Source organism: Camelus dromedarius, chromosome 16, assembly GCF_036321535.1.
Source record: "Camelus dromedarius isolate mCamDro1 chromosome 16, mCamDro1.pat, whole genome shotgun sequence".
Lineage (NCBI taxonomy): Eukaryota > Metazoa > Chordata > Mammalia > Artiodactyla > Camelidae > Camelus > Camelus dromedarius.
In genome coordinates, this window is record NC_087451.1 from 15,548,530 (window position 1) to 15,567,145 (window position 18,616).

An 18,616-nucleotide genomic window follows, 5' to 3' on the forward strand; every position below is an offset into this window, starting at 1 on the left:
GAAATACTTTCTCATTAATTCATTAATGCATTTCTTCAAGAAATATTTACTGGGTAACTGCCATGTATAAGACATTGTACCATGTGCGATGGGACATAGAGTGGCCAAGGAAGACGTGGTCCCTGACTTCTGGGAGCTTATAGTCTAGCTGGCAGACATTACAACAAAACAAGCTACTATCAAGTGTTACAAATGTTATCATAGGGGAAATATAGGATGTGGTGGGAGTACCTATCAAGGACACCTAACCTTATCCAGGGGGGCAGAGAGGACATTTTGTTAATGAAAGTTAAGTGGTATCTGAGGAGTTTTTCAGGAAAAGGGCATGAAAGTATCCAGAGAGAGGAAATGGTAAATGGAAATGCCCAGAGGTGAGAGAGCCTGGAGCTTTTTACAAAGTAAACGAAGTTCATTGTGACTGAGATATAGGTTTGGAGGAAGGCAGAGGATGGGGGTCATTGGGAAGGGGGAAAGATGAGTGATATAGTTTGGTGATTCCTCAAAAAGTTATATAGAGAATTACCATGTTACACAGCAATGCCACTCCTAGATATGTACCTAAAAAAGCTGAGGTATCAAATACTTGTATATGAATGTTCATAGCTGCACTATTCACAGTAGCCCTAAAGTGGAAACAACCATCAACTGAGAGCTGAATAAATGAAATGTGGTTTATCCATACAATGGAATATTATTCAGCAATAAAAATAAATGAAATACTAATACATACTATAATATGGATGAACCTTAAAAACAATTGAAAGAAGCCAGTCACAAAAACCACATATGGTATGATTCTATTTATATGAAATATGAAAATAGGTAAATCCATAGAGACGTAAAGTAGATTGGCGATAGCTAGGGGAAAATGCATAGTGATTGTTAACGGCCATGGGATTTCTTTGGAGGTAATGAAAATGTCCTAAAATTGTGGTGATGGTTTCACAGCTCTTAATATATAATAAAGTTGTACTTTAAGTGGGTGGATTGTATGGTGTATGAATTATATGTTAACAAATTTCTAATAAAGAATGAGACTTTCAGCCTGTGACATTATTGAGTGTGATGAGATAAATATATTCAAATCCTTCCCATCCTAAAAAATAAACACAATACAAAGCCGAAGAATAAGCCTTTAGGGGAGAGCTACCTTCATGACTACGTACGTTATGTCTGTGATACCAAATTCTGAATGAAAGTTGAAAACTTAAAAGAAAAAAAAAAGAACCGGTCTTTATCATTGGGGAAGTTTGTATACAGATTGCATATTATATATGTGTATTAATGTTAAGTTTCTTAGATGTGACAGTGCTACTGCAGTTATGTATGAGACTGTTCTTGTTTCTAGGGGCTCTGGAATGCTGAATATAGTGGTTAAATGTCTTGATATATGAAAGTTATCTCAAATGCTCTCAAAAAGGAGAGGAGAAAGGAAAGAAGGAAAAGAAAGAATTAGAGAGAGAATAATTAAGAAAGTGGGGCAGGGAGGGAGGGAGAGATTTGTATGTGAAATAGATATGAACAAGTGAAATGTGGATAGATTTGATGGAGTATAATAAAGACAGTCTGATTTGAAACTAAGCTTGTAACTTTTACTTTGAATGACAGAAGTTTATTTATTTATTTTTATTTTTTAACTTTTTTTATTGATTTATAATCATTTTACAATGTTGTGTCAAATTCCAGTGTAGAGCACAATTTTTCAATTATACATGAACATATATATATTCATTGTCACATTCCTTTCTCTGTGAGCTACCATAAGATCTTGTATATATTTCCCTGTGCTATACAGTATAATCTTGTTTATCTATTCTACAATTTTGAAATCCCAGTCTATCTCTTCCCACCCCCTACCCCCTTGGCAACTACAAGTCTGTATTCTGTGTCTGTGAGTCTATTAGAATGTCAGAAGTTTATTGACATTGGGTTTCATTTTCTAAAAATCTGAGTTCAATCATATATCTTGCTTCTGCAGTGATAATATTTATAGAATCATAATATTGCAAATTCTGTTTCTCTTCTTAATTTGTAGAAAATGAAGTTATAATTTTTTATCTATATTGATTGTGTTGCATAAGTTTCAAATCCGCTACAAAAATTATTGGTCTTATTAAAGTAGAGAACGGGGGGGAAAAGGAACAACAGTAATAATCTAAGATGTAACAGTGAAAAAAAAACTCTCTTGAAAGAAGAAAGAGGCAGATCTACAAATCAAAAGGGGTTTTCTGTGTTATGAAAAAAAACTGTAACAAAGGTCAGCTAATACAAAAACAAAATCTGATGAAGTTATGAAATTTAAAGTTTGTAGAAATAATCCTATGAGCTTCAGGTGAGGAGAAGACAGCCCATATAAGGGGCAGAGGGAAGAGGGAGTAGTCAGCCTTATTCAGAATTTTCCACATTTATTTTGGAAAATTGGGAAACAGAAGTCCACAAAATTCTAAGTTGTCCTTCAGATATAAGGAAAATCTGAAATATGTGAAAATTCAAGAAATACAGCATTCAGGTACCATTTTTATTTTTAAAATGACTTGAAGATATAATCCAACTAATCAAGGAATTAATGAAAGTAAAGAGCTCAAAAATTTTAAAGCCATAATATTAAAAGAACAGTGGGGAGAATTCTGTTTAACATTACTAAAGTAAGAAAAATACATTGTGATAATAAATGCACACAACATGCATTATCTTTTAATAGAAAAAATGAATTTCAAGTGAATGACATTAAAGAAACCAAAATGCATTGCTATAAATAAAGAGCATAAAAAGATCCCTTTGGGATCAGGGCAGGTTAGATAAGACACGGTAGATATGAGAATACAATAGGGGAAAATGATGTGGCAGAGAGAGAATGATGTGAACGTCTGACAGGGATAGGTAAGTAAGAGATATATATAGATCGATGGGACAGAACTAAATCCATCTATACATGGTCAACTGACTTTATACACAGGTACCCAGGTAATTCAGTGGAGGAAAAGAGTATTTTTCAACAAGTCATAATCTTCAAAAACTGGGTACAATTCAAATGTCTATCAAAAGGTGAATGAGTGAACAAATTGTGCTATATTTATACAATGGAAAACTAATCAGTAATAAAAAAAACAAACTACATATACACAGAATTATATAGCTTAATCTACAAAACATTGAGCAGTGCTAAAGACACCAGATGCAAAAGAGTACATACTAAATGATTCTATTTAATAAAGTTCTAAATCAGGCAAATCTCACCTATAGTGATAAAAATCAGATAGAAATCAGACCAGTGGTAGAGGACGCGAGCTTGATTGCAAGGGGTCACAGCAGATTGTGAGGTGGTGAAATTATTCCAGAATTGGATTTGGGTGAAGATTGTATGGATGCTTATAAGTGTCAAAATTCACTGAACTGTGCATTTTAAATGGGCACATTTTCTTGTATGTAAACTATACTTCAAGAAAATTGAAATGTACGTGCGTGCTCCTATTCCCACATCCTTGCTATTATTATAGGAAGTCAATCATTTATACATTTGTCATTTCTGCAGTAATTCAATTATCACTTGTTTTTTTCAGCTTGCTTTTTCCTGGTTAGCACTGAAGTTGAACATCTTTTCACAAGATATAGAATAAAGGACAAGCACAGACATGGCAGAAAGTAAAGAGTTCAATGTTATGCACATTGAGATCGAACTGCTCATAGAACCTCAAGTGGAGATGTCCACTGAGAAGATGAGAATAACAGCTGAGAGCTCTGGAGAAAGATCTGGACTTCAGATAGAAATGTGGAGGTCACCAGAATATATGAGAGAATTAAAGTGGTGAGTTTGGATGCCACAAATGAATCAATGTTGGAAATCTAGTCCATGCCATAAATGGAGCTAAGAGTTTTCCTTTCTTTCTTTTTTGAACAGCTGCTCCCCTTCTTTCTGAAGTGGAAGAAAAAGAAGACACCACAGAATCACATAGTCCAGGATATTATACAGAATCAACAGCTGATACACTATATGACTTAGCAAGTAACTGAATGTCGTATTTTTCAGCCAGTAAAATAGTGATCAATCTTTTCTACTTTCTTAGAATTGTCATGAAAGTAGAATAAAAACATAGGTATAGAGTTCTTTATAAAGTCCAAAATACCAGACAGAAGAGAGACATCTGAACCTGTTTGCAAGATTCTAGCTTTTTTTCCCTTTCCTAGGGAAAGAAACAAATTCTAGGGCTCCTGGGTATTACTTATTCCCAGCTAAAACCAAAATACACTTTTGTAGAAAAGGGGTTAGAAAAATCCATTTCAGGTCAGGCCACATCAGCAAACATATATAGACATAAAAATGAATCAGAGGGAAAAAAAGTTAAGATACAAAATGATGTGAAACTTGTGCAAGAAGAGAGTAGGAGACATTTAGAGTGAGGTTGGGAGGATGAGAAGATTGGCTCTTGTTTAGCATTGACCTAAGAGTATAGAGAATTATTTTAAAATAATACCACAATCAAAGCAGAGTTCTGGCTTAAAAAAAAATCTCCTGTATTAAATTAGTTTAAGCATGCAAGGCATGAAGATAATTTAAAGTAACAAATTTTAAAATACACTTTTCCAGGGTCCCCTAGGGAAAACAAAGAGGAAGGCCTAGCTAGAAAGTCACCAAGACCCCCTTCCCTAGTTCAACTATGCAACTACATTTTACATATTGAACAATTATGTACTGTGTCATTTTAACAAAAGTTTCCATGGTGAGGAGACAATCTGGACTCATATTCCAATATTAATATATCTACTAGATAAAATTTTGTAGAAATCCCAAGCTTTACCACGGCAGAGAGAAGTGAATTTTCTTTTTGCAAAAGACTCTTCCCAGGGCTCCCTTCATGTCTCTGTTCCTCAGGCTGTAGATGAAGGGGTTCAGCATGGGGGTCACCACAGTGTACATCATAGACATGACAGTCTCCTTAACAGTAGAATTACTAGCTGATGGGCATAAGTAGAGACCAATGATTGTCCCATAAAACAGGGACACCACAGAGAGGTGGGAGCCACAGGTGGAGAAAACTTTGCAGATGGCCCTGGCAGAAGGAACCTTGAGGATGGAGGAGATAATTTGTGCATAGGACATGATGATGAGTAAGAACGGGATGATGATGATGAGTCCACCAATAACAAATATCACCAACTCATTAACTCGAGTGTCAGAGCAGGACAGCTTCAGAAGAGCAGACATATCACAGAAAAAGTGGGGGATCACGTTGTCCACACAAAAAGATAATCTGGCCATGAGCAGGGTGTGTAACATGGCATGGAACGTGGTCAACACCCAGGGCAGCACCACCAGGGACAGACAGAGCTTGGGGCTCATGATGGTTGTGTAGTGCAGGGGGAAGCAGATGGCCACATAGCGGTCATAGGCCATGGACACAAGGAGGAAGTCTGCCAGGTCTGCAAAAAACAGGAAGAAGTACATTTGGGTCAAGCAGCCAGCATAGGGGATGGATGGGAATTCGCTCTGCATGTTCTGCAGCAATTTGGGCATTGTGACAGAGGAGAAGCAGAGGTCAGAGAAAGACAAATTGCCGAGAAACAAATACATGGATGTGTGGAGATGGGAGTCCAGGCAAATAAGGAGGATGATGAGAAGGTTCCCCAGGACAGTGGTAACATACATGGTCAGGAACAGGGCATAGAGCAGGTTTTGCTGCTCTGACTCGATGGGCAGGCCCAGGAGGAGGAACTCTGAGACAACAGTTTGATTCTTTCCTGTCATGCTCTAACTCCAGTATCTTTAGGAAGAAATAATAGTGTCCATGAAAACTTGAATTTAAAAATGAACGTATTTCAATGATACATAGTCTGTTAGATGCTTTGCAAAAATACTTGATCTCACTCTCATCACAGTAATGTTAATCGCTATAGTACTCCAAATCTCTATCATCAGAATCTCTATGATGGGAAATGATTTACTTTCTTTAATTCTCTTTTAACATGGAACAATATTCCAACTATTCTAAAACATTCTTGTCCCTTAGCTTCTGAGACACATATTATATTGGTTTTCCTCATACCTGGACAGACATCACGAATAACTGCAATTAGCTTGTTTTGTCAATATCTTCAAGTTGATGTTCAAGGCTTTTTCCTAAACACTGATCTCCTATAATTCTACATACACCACCAAGAAAAACTCATCTACTCCAATGGCTTTGATTCCCATTTAAATCTCAGTGCAGATGTTTCTCTAACCTATAAAAGAGTATACTCAATTGTTTAATGATTATCTTTCTTTCAAAGTATCACATACATTTTCAGCTAAACAGGTCTCAAAAGAAATTCTTGATCTCCCCTGCCCCTCTGTCAATTCCCTCCTCCTCTAGTCTCCCATATGTCAGAAAAAAAGAGCTCCAGGTGCTGCAGTCAAAAACCTGAGAGTTTTCTTTCATTCCCTCCTTTCTCTCATTAACATCCAATCTGTCAACAAGATCTATAAATTGTCTTTCCCATTCATCCACTCTTCATCTACATTGTCACTGCCTTAGATAAGGCTGACATCGTATCTTGTCTGCACTGTTGGGACAACTTATTTCACGTCCCTGCTTCCATGTTTGAATACCCTCTATGTCAATATTCTTCATCACACTAGGCATTCTGAGATGAAGAACTGATGACCATTCTCCATAAAGTCTTCATGGATTCTCATCGATCTTAACATAGTGGCAAATTCCTTAAAGGCAGATTCCTTTCAAAAGGTGATTCATGACCTGACCTTTGCCTAGCTCTATAGCTTCACCTGGCCCCACAACTACACTCACATTCCACTCTCCAGCAGAGCTGGACTTAAATGCAACAATCCTGCTCTGGCATTTTGCACCTGCACTATCCCTCCCAGCTAGCATTTTCTTCCTCTGCTCCCTTTTCAAGTGGCTTGCCTCTGTTTACCCTTCACATATATTACATGTCGCCTACCTAGCAAACCTTCCCTGTCTCCCCAGACTGATGAGAACCCACTGCTATGTTTCCAAGCATCCTGTACTTGTCCCCACAGCACTCCATGCCAATGAGATTATTTCTTTATAGCTGTCTTCCCTACCAGATTATAATATCCATGTAGGAGAGGCCATGTCTGCCTTCACAACTGCAGCAGAACCAGCACCTGGCACAGTGCCTGGATGTAGGTGCTGTTTCATAAATATTGGTTGTGCTTCAGGCTGAGACATGCATGCCTCCAACTTTAAAAGCAACAAAACTCTTTTCAAGTTAGAATCACTACTTCTACTAAATACTCCCAGAACAAGAACTCACTAGCCTCAACCACTTACCACTGACGTTGACTTTTTTTTTTTTTTACAAAATTTATGGGTACAATTTTGTCCCCATAGAATATGTTATGGTATCTAAAACACACTACAATTTCACTAATACAGATGACAGAAATAATAGAGATACATGCAAGTATGTAGATAGATAGAGTTCTCGATATAGATACAATCCCCTATTGGATCTGCTTCTCTGGAGAGTCCTAATACTCCTCAGTGTATCTCAAAGCTGACAAAGCACACGAGAGCATTAAGAGAAGTGGGAATCTCCTGCATTAAAGACATAACTGAATCCAACTGCTGGGATTTTCACCCCTTGGTACAGATTGATCCACACCAACAGGTTTTACACACGGACTTAGGTACTGGTATCACTGGGGAGAAATATCTAGGGAAAACATCATACATCTGATTGCACAGAATTTCGTTTCCCTGGTAAAAAAAAAAAAAAAAAAAAAAAAAAAAGGTGACTCTTGTGTCAAGAGTATGAGTGAGATCACAGACCAGAGACAGCACTTAAGGATGCTGCCACTGATGATGCAATGAGGTTCTCACCTTCTTCATCTGTTAAGTCAGGAGTTCTCAGTCTGGACTGCACTTAAGAATCACCTAGGGCAGTGCTTCTAAAATGTAATGTCTATGCAAATCACCTTGAAGTTCTGGTTTAACACTATTTCTGACTCAGCAGGCCCTCCTCTACATTGTAAATTAGCACCCAGGTAATGCCCATGGTATAGTCCATGGACTACACAGTGAGTGGCAAGGACACATGATGCTTTTAAAAGTAAAGATTACTGGACCTGTCAGATACATTTTATCACAATCTTTAAGAGGAAGTCTGTACAAAGGTTTTAAAGCTCCAAGATAATTCTAAAATAAAACAAGTGTTCAGAAAACTGTTGCATTAATGCCTATCTCAAGAGCTGTTATTTTGTTGAAATTATGCACATTGTGAAATATCTTATATAGTAAGTAATATTGATAAGTGCTATCACTAATAAAAGGATTGTAACTGGTGAACATTAATAAAAATATTTCTCAAATGTGGAGAAATTGTGGGAGGCAGAGACATGGAGAAGAGGAAGTTTATCAAACCTGAAAAACTTCTGCAGAACATCGTACAACCTGGGAAACCAAGACCCTCAGGTGGGAAGATTCCTAAAAGACCAGCTCGTTGACCCTCTGGGCAACTTACCCAGTGTGTCTGAGGGAGACTCCAGGACCGTGAACTGAGATCCTGCTCCCCTTTATTCACTAACACATGTGAATAAACAGCCTCTGTAGTCATCACCTGCGTCTGCAAAATCCCTTCTCATATCTACAATTTTGCACATCCCTGGGCCAAAGGGCCCTAAATCACAAAGGAGTCTAGATCCTGGAGGAACTCATTAAAGACAAAGCATTACCCAAGGCCTCTCTGGGACAAATGCTCTCAGGGTCCCAGAGCAGTGACTGATTTTAGTCACTGATCATACCTGACTACTTTGAGGAGAGGTGAGGATGGAGAAAAGCTCATGTATCAAAACTTAATCACTGTCTGTGTAGGCAGTGAACAGTAGACCTGTGTGGTTGGAACCTACGCTTTGGGAGGTAAAGGAGGATGGCTTAAGAAGCCATAAAAAGCAGCAGGGAACAGACTGTGAATATACTAAAATATCTGAGGAGTGCAGCAGGCTTTATTCTGTGGGCAAAAAGAAGCCATCAGTGCTTTGAGCAAAGTGCCAATAAAGACACATAATTTTGGAAAAATTCTCAAGGTGGCAGAATCTCTCAGTACAACCCAACTTCTCATAAACATACCCAAGGAGAGAAATACCGCCTGCAGCTAACAAGGGGTAGATACCTATGACACCGCCACATGCAGATATACTGAAAGTACTGGAATAAGAGAAAAGATAAAGTCTCTCTGATCATGTTCAGTTCTTCCTCAAGTCAAGATAGAAAACGAAACCTAGTATGAATCCCACTGAGGTGTTTCTACCTTCTTACTTCCGTGGGAAAACATTAGTAGCACCTGCCATCACCGTCATCTTTAGTACTTTCCATATGTGTCAGAATACTTCCTGCTTTCCAGCTCTTCCATATGCTATAGTAGACCAAGGCCATAGTTAACTTTTACAACATCTTCTTTCACTATTCGTTTCATGTTCTCCTTGGCCATCATCTCAGCTGTATGGGATTCTTACATGGTCGCATAATGCAAACCTTCCTTCCTAGGTAATCAGCATTCTCTTTGGTCTTGCTTTACCGAGTTGTTATAGTTTTGTTAACACTTGTTTTTAGACATGAAAAACTAAGTGGTACTCAAAGAATTCCTCAGAATTTCAGACATGGTACTCTCTACTCCAGCTATGGAGCAAACCAGTTTTTCCTTGCTAATCTATAGCACCACCCCAGGCTCAATGGTAATGCTACCCTTTGTATAGGGGTTCACATCGGAACCCACAAAATGTCCAGGTGGTAGGCTCCACTTCCAATTCAATGAAACCATTGTGACATCCCCTGGTAGAAGCACTGCCCCCTTGAGAACCATATGAGGAGACACTTCTTGTGCCCCTTTTCAGTTCTCTCAGCCTCATCTTTTACTCTAGTCATAAAGCCATAGCCAGCTCTGCACTGATTTTAACTAGTTTTAGTACATGCAACTTGACGGCACCTCACCTCAGTTCTACTCCACATGGTCTTCAGTCCCTGCCCTAGGACTTTTCTGACTCCACAAAACAGGATGTTATAGGAAACGTTCTCAATATGCATACAAATATTCTGGTGTATGATTCATTAAGAGTGAATTGTTTTTGAGACTGTCAGGTATGCATTGAAGGTTTTCTGTTCACATGGAAATCCAATTTTTCCAGCATCATTGGTTGAAAAGACTACTTTCCACCAAGCTGTCTTTGCACCTTTGTCAATGATCAATGGACATGAATCTATTTTGGACTCTATCTGATAATCTGTACTCTCTGTCTTGATCTATACTTCTCTCATTTCTCTAATACCACAATTTTCTAATTATTTTTAACTATAGTAAACACCTTAAATTTTTTTGCTCCCTGTATGTATTTTACAATCATATTGTCAATTTGTACTACCAAAAAGTCCTTCTGGAATTTAACTGAAATTGTTTTAAATCCCTAGATCAATTTCAGAAGAGTCAACATCTTAACAATATTGACTCTTCCAACCCATGAACATGTTATATCTATCAATTTCTTCAGATTTCTATGAGTTCTTTAGTCACTGTTTCCTAATTTTCAACATAACATATTTTGTGAATTAAATGGTTGGGTCTATTGTAAATGGTACTTTAAAAATGCAATGTGGAAAGTACAGTCTCCTCAATAAAGCCAGACAGCCACATGCAAAAGAATGAAACTCAACCACTATCTTACACAATATACAAAAATTAACTCAGGTGGATTAATGACTCAAACATGAGACTTGAAACCATAAAATTCCTAGAAAAAATATAGGCAGAAAAGCTCCTTGACATACGTCTTGGAATGATTCTTTGATTTAACACAAAAAAAAAATAAACAGATGGAACTACATCAAACTAAAAAGCTGCTACATAGCAATGGAATTCATCAACAAAATGAAAAGACAAAGTACTGAATGAAATATTTTCAAATCATATACCTGATAAGAGGTAAATATCAAAAACATATTAAGAACTCATACAACTCAACAGCAAAAAGACACAATGTGACTTAAAAATGGCAGAGGATTTGAATAGATTTTTCCAAAGACAGATAGATGGTCAACAGGTACACTAAAAGATACTCAATATCACTAATAATCACAGAAAAGCATGTCAGAACCAAAAGGAAATACCACTTCATACATGTTAGAATGGCTATTACCATAAAGACAAAAAATAAACAAGTGTTGGTGAGGATGTGGAAAAAAGAGAACACTGTGCACTATTGGTGGGAATGAAAATTGGTGTAGCCACTATGCACAACAATATGAAAGGTCCTCAAAAAATTTTAAATAGCATTAACATATAATCCAGAAATACCACTTGTGGGTATTTATCAAAAAAAACCCAAAAAAACGCTAACTTGAAAAGATAGATACACTCTCATGTTCATTGCAGCATTATTTTACTATAGCCAAGATATGGAAGCAACCTAAGTGCCCATCAAGAGATGCATGGATAAAGAAGATGTGGTATATACACAATGGAATATTACTCATCTACAAAAAGAATGAAAGCTTGCCATTTGTGACAACATGGATGGGCCTAGAGAGTATTATGCTAAGTGAAACAAGTCAGACATAGAAAGACCAATACTGTATGATTTCACTTATATGAAGAATCTGAAAAACAAAACAAATGAACAAAACAGAAACAGAGTCATAGATACAGAGAATATACAAGTGGATGCCAGAGAGCAGCGGGTGGGAGGAAGAAGAGAAATAGGTAAAGGAGATTAAGCGGTACAAACTTCCACTTGCAAAATAAATTTTAAGGATATGAAATGTACAATGTAGGGAATATAGTCAATAATTCTGTAATATCTTTGTATGGTGACAGACGGTAATTAGACTTACTATGGTGATCATTTTGAAATGTATAGAAATATTGAATCATTATGTTGTGTAACAGAAAATAACATAGGTCAATTATACTTCAAAAACAAGCAAACTCATAGAAAAAGAGATCATGTTTGTGGTTACCAGAGGTGGAGGGGAGAGGTGAGGGAACTGGATGCAGGTAGTCAAAAAGTATAAACTTCCAGTTATAAGTAAAGTACTAGGGATGTAATTAATGTATGTAATATACAACATGATAAATGTGATTAACCCTGCTGTATGTTATATATGAAAGTTGTCAAGAGAGTAAATACAAACTCTTCTCATCACAAGTAAAAAAAAATGTGTTTCTATTACTTTAATTTTGTATTTATATGAGATGATGGGGATTCACTAAACTTACTGTGGTAATTATTTCATGATGTAAGTCAAATCATAATGCCGTACAACTTAAACTTGTAGAGTGCTGTATGCCAGTTACATCTCAATAAAACTGGAAGAAAAAAGTCAGTTGATAATTACTTTTATTTCCATCTGCAAAGGCCCTTTACAGCAATAAATGGATGGGAATATTAGGGGGACACTTAAGAAATTCACTACCACACTAACCAACTCTTTCAACTGCTGGCCGCTGCACACTTTAGTGGCAAAGTTCTAAAGCAACAGCTTTATTGAGTTTGTGCTGAAGACTGTGTGTATGATTTAGGGTCTCAGTGACAGAATCTCCATGAAATGTCCTGGGACTTTCCCTTTACACTCAACACCTGAGGTGACTGTGAAAACCATATATTGAATATTTCAGTGCTTCTGTCACCTGATGGCATGAAGCATAGTGTCCCCATCGCTCAATGACAACTGAATTTTACATAAGAAAGAAAGAAACACTTGTTGTATCACACCACTGAGATTTCAGGGTTTATTCATTATAGCAAGTCCTCTACCTTCAGTAACTCATGGAGAATATTAAAATAAATCAGGAAATGTAATACTGAATAGAAAAAGAAAACCTGTATCATCAGTAATCCATTTTTGTAAATACATATATACAGACTCACAGAGACACACACATATACACAAACAGTTCCTTGGGTAAATAAGTGGAATATGAATCAAGAAATGTAATACAGTATGATATACTCCTTCTTGTCTATGTTTTGGTTTTGCACAGGTTTTGTTGTCTGTGCTTTTGGTGTCAAATCCAAGAAACCATTGCCAGGATCAAGGCCAAAATGTCTTCCTTCTATGTTTTCTTCAAAGACTTTTACAGTTTGAGATCTTTGAGTCCTTAATTTATTTTGAGTTGAATCCTGTGTATAGTGTAGGTAGGGGTCCAATTTCATTCTTTTCATTGTGGATACACACATTGCATGTTCCTGGCACCCTGTACAAAGATCAGTTGATTTTACATGTGGATTGGTTTCTGGGTTCTCTGTTCTGTTTCACTGATCTATGTGCCTATTTTTATGCTGATACTTACTATTTTTACTACTGTGGCTTTGTAATATATTTATATATGTAATCATCTTCATTGTAATTCATGAATACATTAGAAACTGCATGGATCTCTTTAATAGGCCATCTAGGTTCGCATGGGCACCTGCTTTCCACTCATTGTCAGAAAATCCAGTTTACTTCAGAACGGTAAAAAAGGCTAAGTAATATCTTAGTGTAATTATAACAAGTTTCTAACTCATAGGAAACCTGGAAGGGTCTCTGAGCCTCCCAGATCAAGAGACTATACTGTCATTAACAGACCTGCCTACACTCAAGTGCCATCTAGAATTCCTTAAAAATTTCAGTGGGCTCCTGGGCAACAGAATATTCTATTACTCAGCTGGGTTTTAAGGTTCAGTTCTAGGGTTAAACACTGTGCCAAAACATTTTCAAGCTTCCAGACTTGTCTTCCAACAACAGTGTATTAATCACTTTACCAACTCTCCCTGCCAAATAAAGGACCCCAAGGCTCCTCTTCTCTCCTCAAATCAAGTTATTTGGAATCCCGAACACAAGCAGTGCAAACGTAGGGAAGTGGTCTTTCCCAAAAAAAGTGCAATATATTTTTGAATCAGGAATAGTGATGCTTCTAGCTTTGTTCTTCTTACTCAAGATTGCTTTTGCGTGGCAGAGTATATGATTCCATAGAAATTTTGGAATTTTTTTCCTACTTCTGTTTTGAAAAATGCAACTGGAATTTTGATAGAGACTGCAGTGAATCTATAGATCATGCTGGAAATATGACATTTTAACAATATTAATTCTTCTATCCATGAACCTAGGATGTCTTTCCATTTACCTGTTTCCACTCTAAGTTCTTTTATCACTGTTTTATAATTTTCATCTCTTGGTTAATTTTATTCCTAAGATTTTTATTCTTTTTGATGCTATCTCAAACTTAAAAGGGTCTGTGCAGCAAAAGAAACAGTCAACAGAGTGAAAAGGCATCCTGTGGATAGGGAGAAAATATTTGCAAAACATCATTCTAGTGAGTGGTTTTATCCAAAATGTATGACTCTCCTGTAATTCAACAGCAAAAAAAAAAAACCACCCTGACATAAAAATAGGCAAAGGGCCTGAATAGACATTTCTCCAAAGACATACAAATGGCCACTAGGTATATAAAAAAATGTGCTCTACATTACTAATCATCAGAGGATGCAGATGAAAACCACAATGAGACATCACCTTACACCTGTCAGGATGGATAGTATCAAAAACAAAACAAATAAAACATGTACAAAAAATGTAGCAGTTGTCACAGAAAATGTGGAGAAAGGGGAAACTATACACTGTTGGTATGAATAGATGCAGCCAATATGTAAAACAGTATAGAGGCTCCTCAAAAAATTAAAAATAGAACTATCATATGATCTAGCAACCCCAATTCTGGCTACATATCCAAAGGAAATGAAATGAGGATCATAAAGAGATATCTGCACTCCTGTGTTCATTGCAATATTATTCACAATAGCCAAGTTAGGGATAGATTCCAAACGTCCATCAATGAATGAATAAGAAAATGTGGTATACTCATACAATGGAATACCATTGAGCCTTAAAAAAGGAAAGAAATCTTGACATTTGTAGCAACATGAATGAACCTAGAGAACGTGATGTTAAGTGAAATAACACTCTCACAGAAGGACAAAACTGCATGATTTCTTTCTAGATATTTGGCATCAAAAATAGGCATACTCATAGAAGAAGAGAACAGAATGGTGGTTATCAGGAGTAGGAGGGTGGGGAAATGGTGAATTGATTTTGAATGGGTATAAAATTTCTGTTATGTGAAACAAGTAGGTATTAAAGATCTGCTTACAACATAGAATCTGTGGAAAACTAAATGTACATAGATGAATGAATAAAGAAGATGTGGTTGGTGTGTGTGTGTGTGTGTGTGTGTGTGTGTGTGTGTGTGTGTGTGTGTAATGGAATATTACTCAGTCATAAAAAAGAATAAAATAATTTCATTTGCAGCAATATGGATCAACCTAGAGATTATCATATTAAGTAAAGTAAGTCAGACAGAGAAAGAAATATCATGTGATATCACTTATATGTGGAATCTAAAAAAAGACACAAGCCAGAAATGGACTAACCAACATAGAAAACAAACTATGGGTTACCAAAGGAAAAATGGAGCAGGGAGGAATAAATTTTTGGGATTAACAGATACATATTACTATATATAAAATAGATAAACAACAAGGACCTACTGTGTAGCACAAGGAACTATTTTCAATTTCATATAATAAGCTATAATGGAAAAGAATCTAAAATATATATATGTATGTATATGCATAACTGACTTGCTTTGCTGTACACTTGAAATTAACATTGTAAATAAATTACACTTCAATAAAAAAGATGCAATATAAAAAAAATCACAGATGTAAAATTTGTTGATCAATTCCAAAATAGGAGAGAGACAACCTTAAAAAGTGAGGCTGTTAACCAGACTCTGGCTTTCCTCCCCATATCTGAGGGAGTAACTTTTAAGGCCCCAGGTATGAGTTAGCTTCCAGATAAAGACAAACTAAACTATTGTAGCAAAGGAGATAGAAAGTTCACTTGAGGTTCAGGACAGGTCAAATAGATAATGTATATGTGAAAATAAATGAGAGGAGAAAAGGATAAGAGGTAGAATGATGTGAACAAAAAGATCATTGGAAACAACAAGTCTGGGTTAAAATCTCAATATTAATATCAATATACCTAGTGGGTAAAATATGTTAAAATCTCAACTTTACTGTCATAGAGAGAAGAGAGTTTTCTTTTTGTGAAAGACTCTTCCCAGGGCTCCCTTCATGTCTCTGTTCCTCAGGCTGTAGATGAAGGGGTTCAGCATGGGGGTCACCACAGTGTACATCACAGCCATGGCAGTGTCCTTAACAGTAGAATTACTAGCTGTAGGGCATAAATAGAGACCAATAACTGTCCCATAAAACAGGGACACCACGGAGAGGTGGGAGCCACAGGTGGAGAAAGCCTTGCGGATACTTCTAACAGAAGGGACCTTGAGGAGAGAGGAGACAATCTGTGCATAGGACATGATGATGAGTAGGAATGGAATGACAAGAATGAGTCCTCCCATGATAAATATCACCAACTCATTAACTTGAGTGTCAGAGCAGGACAGCTTCAGAAGAGCAGACATATCACAGAAAAAGTGGTGGATCACGTTGTCCACACAAAAAGATAATCTGGCCATGAGCAGGGTGTGTAACATGGCATGGAACGTGGTCAGCACCCAGGGCAGCACCACCAGGGACAGACAGAGCTTGGGGCTCATGATGGTGGTGTAGTGCAGGGGGAAGCAGATGGCCACATAGCGGTCATAGGCCATGGCCATAAGGAGGAAGCTCTCCAGGTCTGCAAAAAACAGAAAGAAGTACATTTGGGTCAGGCATCCTGCATAAGGGATGGATGGGACTTCGCTCTGCATGTTCTGCAGCAATTTGGGCATTGTGACAGAGGAAAAACAGAGATCAGAGAAAGACAAATTGCTGAGAAAAAATACATGGGTGTGTGGAGATGAGAGTCCAGTTGAATGAGGACAATGATGAGGAGGTTCCCCAGGACAGTAGTAAGATACATGACCAGGAACAGAGCATAGAACAGGTTTTGATGCTCTGGTTCAACTGGCAGGCCCAGGAGGAGGAACTCTGAGATGACACTTTGATTTCTTCCCATCATGCTCTGTGTCCAGTATCTTTAGGAGAAAATAATGGTGTCCATTAAAAACCGGAAGAAAAATGAACATATTTCTGTGATACCTGGTCTGTTAGCTGTTCTTCAGTAACTGATTACAACCTCACTAACACCACTCTTTGTAATCAGAAATATACATCACTAAATCTAAGCTACTTTTCAGACATTTCCTTCATTTCTCATCAATTAGCATGTAACAATAGTGTAACTCTTGCCTCTCTTCTAAAACACTCTCATCTTCTATCTTCTATGGGCTCACCCTGGTTCTCCTGATATTTCCCTGCCATTCATTCCCAGTAACTCTGATTAGTTTCTTCTCCAACAGTATCTTATATATTGGTGTATTCTTGGGCTTTTGCCTAAACACTGTTCTCTTATAATTCTATATATACAGTTTTGAAAGAGCTTGTCCATTCCTATGGCATTAATTACCATCTAAATCTCATGGATAAACCTCTATCACTTTCACAGCTCCATTAGTTGCTTAGTGATTATCTCCCCATGGAATATCACAAGCATCTTCAGCCCAAAAGATCCCACATGAGCTCACCCTGCCCACTCTTTCAAGACTCTCACACCTCAGTAAAAGAAATCAAGGCTCAAGTCATATACCTAGGAGTTTTCTTTCATTCCCTCCTTTCACTATCAGCACCCAGTCCATCAAGTCTTGTAGGATCTCCCACTTAATTCTCTCTCTAATTCATCCACCACTATCCCAACCCTCACTACCCTGAACCAGGCTAACATCACAACTTGTCTGTACTATCGAAACAGCCTCTTAATTTATCTCCCTACTTCCATGCTCACTCTCCTTCAGTCTCTTCACACTATGGCATTCTAAGATGAAAATCTGACCATTATTCTGTTAAAGTCTGCATGGTGTCATTGCTCTTAAGATAAAGACAAAATTCCTTTCAAGGGCCAAAAAGTGCTCCATGATCTGACCCTTGCCTGCCTCCACATCTTCATCTACCCTATAATGAAATACACATTCCACTCTTCCACCAATGCTGGAGTTAAAAGTCACAGTTTCTTGCCTCCATCCTTTTGCCTTTCCTTTTCCTCATGCCTAGCATCCTTCTCCCTCTGCTCCTTCACCTGGCTTGTCTTTCTTTATCCTTCAGGTATATTACAAGTCTCTTACTCAGCTAACCTTCCCTATTTCCGCAGACCAGATGAGAACCCACTGCTATGCTCCCTCAGCACCCAGTACCCAAAGCTATTATTCATTTATAGCTGTCTTCCCTACCAGATTGTCAACTTCACACAGGAAAGGCCATAACTACCTTCATGACTGAAGCAGTGCCAGCACCTGGAACAGTGCCTAGATGTAGGCAATGTTTCATTTTTTGAGGTATTTACTGGCTGTGCTTCAGGTTAAGACATGCCTTCCTCCAACTTTAAAGACAGAAAACTCCTGTTGTTTTAGAATATCTACTCCTCCTAAGTCCTCTCAGAACAAGAACTCACTAGTTTTTGATACTTTTTTACAAAAGTCTGGGATGTAACCTCAGACATGGAACATATTAGACTACCTCAATCACACTACTCTTTATCCTAAACAGACAACCCACTATTCACAT

The 18,616-nt window shown here is 37.4% G+C and overlaps 2 protein-coding genes across 2 annotated transcripts; both read right to left on the minus strand.

Moving 5' to 3' along the window:
- Positions 1-4,792: 4,792 nt before the first annotated feature.
- On the minus strand, positions 4,793-5,750 carry LOC105103684 (olfactory receptor-like protein DTMT). Its single transcript, XM_010997293.3, has one exon. It carries the CDS (start codon positions 5,741-5,743, stop codon positions 4,793-4,795), a length of 951 nt encoding a protein of 316 aa, XP_010995595.3. The 5' UTR covers positions 5,744-5,750.
- Positions 5,751-16,074: 10,324 nt separating this feature from the next.
- Positions 16,075-17,018, minus strand: LOC116157947 (olfactory receptor 1E1). The gene is given in 2 exon segments (XM_031469748.2): positions 16,075-16,832; positions 16,835-17,018. Coding segments are annotated over 2 exon segments (942 nt in total).
- Positions 17,019-18,616: the final 1,598 nt, after the last annotated feature.